General features: G+C 33.2%; 1 protein-coding gene across 1 annotated transcript; it reads left to right on the forward strand.

Moving 5' to 3' along the window:
* The first annotated feature begins 8,347 nt into the window (after nucleotides 1-8,347).
* LOC131026720 (ankyrin repeat-containing protein At5g02620) lies at nucleotides 8,348-10,750 on the forward strand. The gene is made up of 3 exons (XM_057956657.2): nucleotides 8,348-8,966; nucleotides 9,080-9,534; nucleotides 9,846-10,750. The coding sequence occupies exons 1-3, from the start codon at nucleotides 8,483-8,485 to the stop codon at nucleotides 10,620-10,622; spliced, it is 1,716 nt and encodes a 571-aa protein (XP_057812640.2). The 5' UTR covers nucleotides 8,348-8,482; the 3' UTR covers nucleotides 10,623-10,750.
* Nucleotides 10,751-12,787: the final 2,037 nt, after the last annotated feature.

Here is a 12,787-nt window from a genome sequence, read left to right on the forward strand (position 1 = left end):
TGTAATGAATTCCTTCTTTCTATGAATATCCCTTACACACTAATCTTGCTTTATTTTTAATTACCTTACCATCTTCATTGAGTTTATTTCTGAATACCCATTTAGTTCCAATTACATTTTTTTCTTTAGGCTGGGGAACTAATGTCCATGTGTTATTCTTTTCAATTTGTTCCAATTCATCTTCCATAGCTTTAATCCAGTGTTTATCTTCACATGCCTTATTAACTGATGTTGGTTCAATTTGAGAAATAAGACATACCTCTTCATTTGCCAGTCTTCCTCTAGTCATAACTCCTTGATACTTGTTCCCAATTATCTAATTTTTAGAGTGATTCAATCTTACATACCGGGGTGTTTTTACTTGCTTTTGTTCCTTAAACATTGTGGAATTTTCAGATAATGCCGGTGTGACTGGATCAACATTCTGTACTGGTGTACTCATTGTAGGTTCATTTGATATTATCTCTATTATCAGTTCAGAGTCCATGTACCTTGAATTATCTCTAAATTGTTCATCAATCTTCACATTTGCACTCTCAACAATTTTCTGCAATCTCTTATTAAAACATATATATGCCTTGCTCTTAGATGAATAACCAAGAAAAATTCCTTTATCACTTCTAGGATCAAATTTGCCAATATACTCATCTCTTCTAATATAGCATTTACTTCAAAATATTCTGAAATATTTAAGAGTAGGAGAATTACCAAACCATAGCTCATGAGGGGTCTTACCGGTTTGACCTTTGATGTGAACTCTGTTGAATGTGTAAACAGTTGTATTGATTGCTTCTCTCCAATACACATGAGGTAGATTTGCTTTAGATAACATACTTCTAGTTGCATCCAAAATTGTTTTGTTCTTTCTTTCCACAACTTCATTCTGCTGGGGTGTCCAAGGTGCTGATAACTATCATTTAATTCCATTCACTTCATAGAATGTATAAAATTTCTTAGATGTGAATTAACCTCATTGATCTGATCTCAAACATTTGATTTTCTTACCAGTTTCATTCTCTACCATAACCTTGAATAGTTTGAATTTCCCAAAAGCTTTTGATTTCTCCTTGAGAAAAGTAACCCAACACATTCTAGAATATTTATCAATGATTAGCATAAAATACCTATCTTCTTGTAAACTTCTAGTTCTTGTTGGACCACATAAATCAGTATGAATTAAGTCAAGAACATTATTGGGATTTTCTGGTATACTCTTAAAAGATGCTCTAACTTGTTTTCCAAATTGACATTCCTTACATACCAGATTATGAGGCTCAACAATCTTAGGTAAATCTCTTATTGCCTTAGTTGTATTGATTTTCACAATGCAATCGAAATTTACATGACAAAGTCTCTTATGCCACAACCAATTTTCATCAATATGTGCAATTAAGCATGCCTTCTCACTGTTATTCAAATGAAAGATATTACCTCTAGTCTGACTACCGGTTGCAATTTCTAAGCCAGTTCTGTTCATGATTTTACATTTACCATTCTTGAATTGTAATTGAAATCCTTTTTCAATTAATTGACCAAAACTCAAAAGATTATGTTTCAAACCTTCAACATAGTAAACATTATTTGTATTGTGCTTACCATCAAAAGATATAGTGCCTTTTCCTCTGATCAAACAAGCTTTTTCATCCCCAAATATTACTAGACCTCCATTGTATTCCTGAAAGGTTAAGAATTTACTCTTATCACCAGTCATATGATGTGAACATCCGGAATCAATAATCCATTCATCTTTATCTTCAATCTTAGCTACCAGGGCATGCTCTACCAGTTGAATAGAAAGTGTTGGTTGATCTTCTGTTATAGCAACAAAATCCCATCTAGTGTGTGTCGGTTCCTCATAAAAATCATCAGTAACTCCTTCATCATCATAGTAACATGATTTGTCTCTATTCTTCTTAATTTTGTACCTTTGATATTCAAGGTTAGGCTTGTATGTTCTTTTAGCTTCTTCTTTCAATCTTGCATGTCTATCAGGACACCTAGATGCCATATGGCCAATCTTATTACAGTTAAAACATTTAAATGGTGTTTTACCTTCATACTTACTTCCAACTGGACATTTAGGCATTTTCCTTGCAAATAGTGCTTCAAGTTCTTCCAGTTCTTCATTCTCCTTTCTAATTTCTTCAAGTTATCTTGCATAAAAGGCTTTCCAATCAGATTTCTCAGATGATGATGATGCCTTGAAAGCTAAATCTGTCTTAATAGCAGCAACAAGACCAAATTCCTCAAGTTCAAAAGCTAAAAGTTTTCCAACCAAAGTGTCTCTAGATACTGATGTATTATGAATTGTTCTCAATTCATTTATAGCAGTAACTTTCATTTCATATGCTGGTGGCAAAGCTCTTAAAACTTTAGAAACAATTTCATCTTCACTTAAGGTTCCTCCACAACATTGTATGCCCAAAACAATTTCATTTACTCTTTCCATAAAAGCAAAAATCCTTTCATCTTCTTCCATTTTTAGATTTTGATACCTGACCCATAAGCATTCCATTTTTACAATTTTGATAGTGGTATCACCTTAATTCAATGTCTCCAATTTATCCCAAATAGCTTTAGCAGTAGATCTATCTGATAATCTCATGATTTTTTGATCTGACAATGTGCTCAAAAGTGCTTCTCTTGCTTTGCAATCATTTTCCTCATCTTTAGCCAAGGTTGGTGGAATAGGTTGACCTTGAGCAGGAACAACATAGCCATTCTTTGTAACATCCCTTATGTCCTTCCCAATGTAATTGAAATGTGTTCACATCCTGATATTCCATATGCCATAGTTAGTTCCATCAAGTTTTGGACTATCCTTCCTGAAATAGTTAGAAGACATTAGATCTCCTCAAGCTGTTAAACTTCTACAAAAAGAGGACTAGGCTCTGATACCAATTGTTAGGTCCCAGAGGCAACTGAGAGGGGGGGGGTGAATCAGTTGTCTATTAATTTCAAACCAAAACTAACTTAACCAAAATTAATTCTTAATGCCGGTAAACCAAACTTTAATGTTGGTAGACAGTTTTATCAGTTAATTGCAATACCGGTAAAGTTTAATGCAAGAAATAAAAAAGCAATAACATCCACAACACATAACATAGATATTTGTATGTGGAAACCCTATAAGGGGAAAAACCACAATGTGAAACCTTACCCACAATCAGATGATACTACTGCAGATAGTATGTGTGTACAATATGGAGTCTGTACATGTAGAAAGACCAACTACCTAGAGATCATTGCTCAATCATAAAATGGGAGTCACACTGACTACAATTGGATGGTTAAATCCATTGATAATTTACTGTTCAAAATAGCATCTTCATATGCTGGATTCAGTATTGGTTAAAATCTGATTTGCCTTCTTCAAACCTTCCTTCAATCTTGAATGATGTCTGTGTGTATAGGTCTGCTTATATTTGCATATACCTTATTATATTTCTCTTCCACTATCCTTATTTTAATCTCACAAATGAGATCTTACATTTATACCAAAACCTAAGACCAAATGAGTAGGTCGACTCACTAAAAGATATTACAATAAAATCAAATTACAAATGAATCAATATGTGATGCCTCATGTCAGCTCAATACATTTACAATAATAATGAATCATCTTGATGATGTGCCATGCTGATCTGGAATATATATGCTTGTCGGTGCATATCCTAGTCCTATTTGTCGATAACAACAAATATGCAAACCCTAAGAATCAATGGTTAAAATTTTCCTATGGGAAATCATCCACCCTAAGAAGCAAATATTAGGAGTAGTTTTAGAGATCCACAACAATGACCAATTAAAGGAGGGCCTAGGGAGAGGAGATAAGAGCTCAAAACCTAATTTGACAATTTACAATTCTCATCCTTAGAGGGAGCCCAAACAAAGTTATCAACAACCTCTAGATTAAGGAATCTCAATGGTTTGAGAATCCTAACTAGTTCAATAGAAACATCTCTTAGGGGAGGAGCAAAATCCTCCATAGTGAATCTCCATAAAAGAAAAAAGGAACTAGGAACCCAATAGTCAACCAAGAAAACACCCAATTTATTCACCAGAGCCAACTACAATGCCAAGAAAATAGGGTGGCTCCACAAAGGGGTGGTCAAAAGCCAAGTGTCATTTAAGAACATTATGTTTTTCCCATCACCAACCTACTGCAACATACCTTTCTGCGTCAGATTTTTTTATTTTACCACGTTGTTCCAAATGTAAGATCCCGTCGTGAGGTCATAATAGTAAAGAAAGGATAAACCATTGCCACCTGATGCCCTCCTAAATGGCACAAGGTTAGCAAATGATAAACAACACCAAAGACACAAAAACCGTTAGTGTTAGTCAATCAAAAACTAATCTAAAAAGGCATACCAAGAGAGACACTAAAAGCATGCTAATATATCTAATAAACAAAGCAAAGATTATGAGGCATCTCCAACTGCCTCTTAGCATGGCTTTAGCTTCTTCTCCCTTGTTCCTCTCCTCTCCAAGTTCCAAAATAGTGTAGCTCTCAGCAGCTTTTTGCACTATGGATGCTTATGGAGGATTGAGATTGTAGTATAGCTCTAAATATGAAATGAAAAGCCAAATACTATGCTAGTGATGCTAAAATGATTGATTTTACCAAAAAGACAAGATTTTAGTTATGCTATGCTAAATGCTCTCTAAAAATGTCTATAGCCTAAATGCATACAAGTTTTCAGGATCGGGATTATGAAGAAATGGGCTCTATTTATAGGAAAAATGGAGCAATGGATGGCCAGGATTGAAAGGTTTAATCAAGGGTCAAGCTTGAAAGTTGGGGATCCATGTGCACAATTTGAACCAATGAAATGGTGACAAGTGTCAACATAGAGTTGGGTTGAAAGAAGGGGTTGGAGGCATTGAATGCCTGAGAAGACCTCATGGTTATCTAAAGGTTAAGGGTCAAGTCTAAGTTAAGATTACTCATTGGATTAAGAGTTAATGCAAGGATAAACCTTTGTGCAAATGATTAAGAGATAATCATGGTCAAAGCATTAAAGGCCTGATGAGACCCTTGGGTTGGGTAAAGGTTGAGTCAAAACAAATGTTTTAACCATGTAGGAGGGTTTGGGTTAACCATTAATGGTTATTGGAGACTTTGTGGATTAAGTGGTTGAAAGTTGGAAGCTTTTAATGGCTATCAAAGACTTTGAGGAATTAAGTGGTTGAAGGTTGAAAGCCTTTAATGGTTATCAAAGACTTTGGGGTCTTTGAGAAGTGACTCCATTTTGCTTAGGAATGTGACAATAATTAGGGGATGGATTAGACTAATCAGGAAGGGGTTAGAAGAATCTAGAAGGGGATTAGATTTTGCAAGTGGATTTGGTGGGTGAGGGAAAATAGGATTTTATTTAAAATAAAAATTCATTTATTTCAATAAACATGTGCAAGTTGCATTTGTAGGAAAGTGCAAGTGGGGTGGGGATAAATGAATTAAATAAATTTTATTTAATTTATTTAAAAGAGGAAAAGGGTGATTTTAATTAAATAAATTGATTTTATTTATTTAATTGAATGGAATTTGATTTAATGAATTAATTAAAATAAATTGAATAATTTATTTAATTAATAGAAGAATGTTTGGGGATGAATTAATTAAATATTAATTTAATTAACTGATGGCTAGTGGATTATTAATCAAATAAATATGAAATATTCATTTAATTAAAATGGATAGATTTGTGTGACTACACCACCATTTAGATATTTGCTTGATATCACCTTAGTCCAATCTTGAACTCCTTTGGAGATTTTCCATCCAATTTTAGCCATTAAGGCGAGATTAATAGATTTAGATTCTCTGATACCAAGACCACCATTAAACTTACTAGAGCAAATCATGTTCTAGTCCACCAAGGAGATTCTATTTTTAAGTTCCACTCCTGACCAGACAAATTATATATCCAATGTTACTAACAACTTTTTAAAATCATTTACTATTATTTATAACTTTCTTATAATTGGGGTTAAAGAAAAAGTAAGATGAACCAAAAAATATTATAAATAACAACAGTGGGAGGGAAATATAAAATGTTGTAAAAACATACACGTAACATGAAAAGGACAACTGTTACAAAATTTATTAAATGATAAACACGAACAATTAATTTCAATGTGTTTTTGTTATTTCTTTTTAATGTTTTTGTTTTATGTTTTAGATTTTAATTTATTTATATTATGATTATAAAAATAATTTTAGTCAAAATTAAAATTAATGAGGATTAAGATTAACATTAAAACTAGTTAATTAGTATTGAGTTTAAGATTATAGATAAAAATAATTATAATTTATTTATTATCTTTTTTAAATAATTATATTTATGGATTAGATTTAAGATTAAATTTATTATTGTAATTATAATTAGAGATTACATTACAATTATAAATATATAGTTTTAATTAAATCACTATTACACTTAAAATTAATTAGGATATATTTTGTTAATTTTAGATTTAACTGTTTAGAATAAAAAATTTAATTTGAATTATTTAATATTTTTAATTATATAGTTTTTCAATTTTAGGATTGATACGTATATAAAATATCAAACATAATTTATTAATTTAATTGTATTTACTTTGTTTATTATATTCTGTAATAGTGAGTGATTGTGGTATTCTAATATTATGTATTATATATTATTTATATTTATATTTTTATAGTTGTTATTATAATTATATACTATTTAATTTAGTCTAATATATATTAAATCATGATATTATTTAAAATTAATCTATACAAAGTTAGCAAAATTAATTAGAGAGGGGACTTGTGTGTGTGTGTATACATACATACATACATACACACACACACACACACACACACACACACACACACACACACATACACACACACATATATATAGAGAGAGAGAGAGAGGGGGGGCGGGGGTGGGGGGGGTGGGGGGGGGTGGGGGGGGGTGTGCAATTGAGAGATAAGGAAAATAGAGAATGACATATAGATAGGTAAACATAAAAATAGAGAAAAAAAAAAAAGAGATAGAAATAGGAGGGGTAGATATAGAGAGCTAGAGAGGGAGAAAAAAATAGTGCCCTACCAATATCTCTCTTTCTCTCTCCCTCCCTCCCTATCTCCATATCTATCTCTCTATCTATACATATCTCTCATTTTTTCTTCCCATATATCTATATCACTCTTACTTTCTCTTACCATATTTTGGTATCTCTCCTTCTTTCTCTCTTCATCTTTCTCTCTCTCCATGTTTATCTCTCCATCTCTAACGCTTTATCTACCTCTATGTCATTCCCCCCTACCTATATCTCCTTGTATTGTTATCACTCTATCACTTTATTCCACCAACTATATCTCTACCTATCTTACCCTCCTCATCTTCCTCTTCCTCTATATCTCTCTTCTTCTCTATCTATATATTTATCTCTCCTATGTCTATCTATTCCTCTTTCCTCTCTCTTTATCTCTCCCTCTCCTTCTCTCCATCTCCATATCCATCTCTATCTCTATCTTCATCTATCTATATATATCCCCTATCTCTATCTCCTTACCCCTCTCTCTCACACTTCCCCCATCTATCTTTCCTTCTTTCTATCCACGTATATATATATATATGTCCCTCTCTCAATATTGCAAATGTAACATGAGCTTGTTGGTAACAGCCTCATTATCTTCCAAATTCGGTGGTTTTGTTTAGATCATGTTCAAAAGGATGCATGCATACTTGATTCAAAGCTATCACTTCTCCATATCATTTCCTAAATAGCCTACCAATTGAACTCATGTACTGCACATATGTATACAACTAATAGACCCATTTTTTTTTCTAATTAACTTTCTACACCTTTTCGACATGCCCCATTTTACACTAAGATTAACTAGTGATTTCCATACAATCGTATACTTGATGACTTCACATTATTTATACAAATTCCTTGTTGTCCTGATTGAATGATATGAACATGACTACAATTGTCTTCGCATTTTCCAGGAACTAAAGGAGGTCGTGGCGTGTAATTCACTGCAAACAAAGTATTGTTTTGTTCAATCTAGTTACTGTTCACAAATTGAATCCATTAATTTTCACATTGATTTTTTTTTCACCAATGAAGTCACTGCGGGGTGCATTGTACTATCATTTCTCTATCAAAACCGAAATTATTGAGCATGTTGGACAAACAAGTAGTTTTTTAAAGCCTTCAAAAGACTATTACTTTTACCCTTTCAAATGATCGAATTTCCATGGACATAATTTCATGGTGGACATCCCTATCTATCTAGTCATCAGATTCAATAAAATTCGAGTGTTACTGTGCCTCTCAAATATGATTTTGTCTGTTTCTTCCTCGCTCCTTTTGTCGAACAACATTGAAAAAAGTATTCGCAAGTTTTTTAATCACAGTCACGAGTTGGATCAAATTTAAATCTCTCCATTGTCGAACAAGTAGCTTTTAATCTGTTCATCAATATCAGGATAGAGCAATGGAGAAAAATCTGTACACAGCAGTTATATCAGGCAACTTAAAGGCACTTACAAGATTGCAAGGTGACGGTCTCAACATTCTACAACAGCTTACACCCACAAGGAATACTGCACTTCATGTGGCAGCATATCATGGCCACTTACAATCTGTGAGAATGTTGCTTTTGCTGATGAATCAAGACATAGAGGCTGGTAATCAGGATGGCCATCGATTTCTAACCGCTAGAAATGAGGAAGGTAACACTGCCTTACATGAAGCGGCCATTGGAGGACACTACGAGTTAGTAGAGGCTTTATTGGACTATCACACTAATCTGGTGGATATAATCAATCACAACGGGGAGACCGCGCTCTTCAAAGCTACAGAGGAAGGTCATAAGAAAATAGTTAAGAAACTTTTACCTCTCACATCTTCACCCTACCACAGGAGGACATCTGATGGCCAAACCCTTCTGCAGTGCGCAATCTACAACACACACAAAGGTATCCGAATCAAATCTTTCGATCTTTCTAGCTCTTTGTAAGGGAAATCTTTCACAACAATATTATATATAATTTTCTAAATATTAGCTCCTTGTAATGAAAATGTTTTGCAGGCGTGCTTAAAACTTTAATTGCTGTTAATCCAGAGCTCCTTCAACAAGTTGACAATTTAGGGAGAACCCCATTGCATAACGTTGCCTGTCTCAGTGGAATATCGCTTATTGCGAAGATTCTTTTGGAGAAAGATAGTTCTTTGTGTTATAAAGTGGACAACAATCAGCAATCAGCACTTCATATAGCTGTTAAAGAAGGAAACCTGGATTTGGTCAACGAGATATTAAATTACGCCAAAGATTGCATTGAAATTGTGGATAATGAAGGGAGAACTGCTCTACACTTGGCCGTTGAAAATGCAGTAGAGATATTTGACAGAATCTCCAGAAGTATAAAAACTCTGGTATTACTGGTAACATCAAGGAGGCTGATTAATAAACCTGACAAGCTGGGCAGAACAGCTCTAGACATAGCAATACACAACATGGGCAATGACGAACGCCTTTTCTATGGGGTAAGGAATCCATATCCTTCGTTTTTAAATTGAATTTCAATTCCTATAAGTATTCATATAAATCAATAGATTTCACTCAAAACCTATATAATACTGCTTAACTTACATATTCTATATAATACTTTCTACTAATAATATATGTAAACGAATCAAAACGAATAAAATCAAACCCTAGCATGTTCACAGGTTAGACTAAAATTTTCCCATTTCAGATCTCTTTCATTTACTCTGGAAGTTATTTCATTAGACTAAATTAAATGTTTAATACCAATCAGTTTCCTTTAATTTAAAATATTTAAATTTTCGTATAGATAAAAAGGTTGCTAGAAACAAATGGTGCACGAAAGACTGCAAAGACGATGGAGGAAACAAAAGAGTGCTCATTAACATCTCCAAAGTCATCATGGAAATTCCAACTTGTTTCAGTAAACGCAGTGTTGATCGCAACGGTAGCATTCGATAAACCTTTCAATCTCCCGGATAAAGCACCCTCTCAGAAGTATCGTGTTTTCTTTCCTATAATAGTGATGTCCGACGCATTAGCATTCTGTAGTTCAATTACATCCGCAGTTCTGCTAATTTATGCACTTTATGGTAAACAAGAAGACCCTTTGCTTCTCAAAACCTCTCTCACAGGATTATGGATAGCCTTGATATCTCTATTGCTGACATTTGGGGCAGGCACTTTCATCATCGTGGAACCACACAATAAATTGGTGGCAGTAACTGTGTTAGTAATGGTGACCATTGTTCCGATTTGCATAAGGATAATGATATTCCGTTCAAAGAAATACATCTTCAGAGAAGACGAACATCACCTCTGGACACTCTTAATAGTAGGCTCCATCCAGATGACACTTTTATATACACTTAGGAATACTGTTGGAATCTCGTTAGGAGAGGGAATGGGTATGGTTCTGGGTTTGATGATTGTGTGGATTGGCATATCTATAGGCCCCAAGAAATTCTTTCGTCCTAAGCGCGACATTTCCAGAGATAATGGGTATTACATCTGGTTTTTGCTTATTGGTTCGATGGTGGATGCCTTGTTTATTTTGGTTTTATTAGCAGCCCAGTTTGAATGGTAATGATGAAGAATTGGGCATTTTGGAATCAGCTCTATATCTTTAAGATATTCTATTAGCCTTATATATTTTTCGAAGAAAGATACTATATATGGCTTTTAATTAAATGAAATATATATTCAAAATATGGAGATGGGTTTTTAGTTTTAGAACTAAATGTAATATCTATATTTTTAGATATAATTTTTCTTTTTCACTTGAAATTATTAGATCTATATTTTTTAGATATATTTTTTTTTCACTTGAAAGTATTATTTACAATTTTCACTGATAGACTTGTTTAATAATAGGGATTTAAGTTAGATTACTCAAGTAAAGAAAACTCATAAACAAAATATAGACAATCAAGTATCAATTAACAAGAAAGGGGAACTCTTATGTATTTTATACTAAATAAGGCCAAGTAGGGTGACCATGTAGATTTAAAAGGGACATTTAAAGAAAAATGTAAATAATAACTCTTAGCAAATCATACTATATGTATCAATCTACATGAATAATTTGTTGCTAAATAATTATTGTATTAGCTTATGGGTAGAGGACCAAAAACCATCATTTAAAATTAAGAAGCCATGTATGCAGCCATGAATGTAAGAAAAAAATATGCCCTTAATGTTATTATCGTTCAAGATCATATTTCATACAAAAATTAAATGATATAAAATTGTAATATATAATCAACCCTCTAAAAATACTTACAAATATTAGCTCTTATAAAATATATCAAGGTGTGTTGCTATTGCACTACACAAATTGGTAGAACAACTAAGACTAAGATGCTATGGAAGAGGATATATATTTGAATTATTTTGGAAAGTAGTAAAAGAATTAGATGGCAATACCTATTGCGTTGACCTTAGGGGTGACAAAGTCAATATCTAAATTTATGTACAAACGCGTGTGTAAATATTAAGCCTTTTGGTAAAGTGGACCAAGACTAAATAAAGAACTAATATATACTTAAAGTTCTATAATATTAATTGTATATTCATCCAATTTTATTCATTTAAATATATTAAAAAATTCAATAAGGAAACATACTAGTAGTGCTTTTACAAATTTTAAGGTTTTTCTTGAGTGTCATAGGGCTTATTCTTCCATCCTAGCTAAAACCCTAAACACTTAGCATGGCTCTTGTGTTTTATCTTATAATTTTAAGTTGACATGTTTTGCCAATTACCTATCACTTAATTTGTTTCATCAAGTCTTGTTGAAAATGTGATAACGACACTCTTTGTCCTTGAGTATACTAATAGTCTTATTTTAAGCACATGCATTTAAAATAACTTGTCATAAATTTTACCTGCTCGACAATTTTGGTATCCACATTTATGTACATGGCATCTTCTCATTCCATCACATCTAGGTCCTCTATCATGGTTTAAATTCTGAAGTAAAAGTCCTCCTTGCAAAACCAGAATATCCTCTACTGCCTTCCATGTAACCTGCCATACCAGCCCCTACGCTAAGTTGTCATCATATCATAGTTATCTTGTCTATTGCAAATGCAATCCCTTTCTATTACCAAAAATTGTGAATCCCCGATATGTTGCCCTGCCATTTAAGCGATTAATATTTTCTTTATCACAATTAATTGTTCTATTATAGGTTCCTTGGTGGGGCCCATCTTTGAAGTTGTGAAAGACCAATATCCTGACATAGATCTTGTTGATGTCCAAGTGGTAGCTCCATATTGCTATTGCAATTTCGTAGCATGAGGATTTCTTTTCCTCTCTAGCTTTGTGCAACCGCTATATGTGTGCATGGTAGTACCGAGCCATGGGGCCTACTCTTTGCAATGTGGTGGCATTTCACACATCCTTAGTCAATCATGAAAATATTTTAAAGAAAGCTTCATTTCCCGTGAATCCATGAGATTGCACCATATATCCTTAATCATTTTGATATAATCAAAAGTGCATGTTTTGTAGTTGTTTAATGCTAATTTTTTTTATGAATGGTAGCCATTTCTATTAGTTAATATAGAGTGCACTATTCAGAAAAAAAAGGTAGGGGATACAGGATCACCCTTTAGGAATCAAATGTGCAAAGCCCAGATAGCCAAAAAATGCAAGCCAAGCCTAGATAAAATGTAAGTGGCTAAAGAAGTGACTAAAGGAGGTGGATTTCTATCATCCTTAGAACCCCAGACATTAGCGAGGTCAAGG

Source organism: Cryptomeria japonica, chromosome 10 (assembly GCF_030272615.1).
Source record: "Cryptomeria japonica chromosome 10, Sugi_1.0, whole genome shotgun sequence".
Taxonomy (NCBI): Eukaryota; Viridiplantae; Streptophyta; class Pinopsida; order Cupressales; family Cupressaceae; genus Cryptomeria; species Cryptomeria japonica.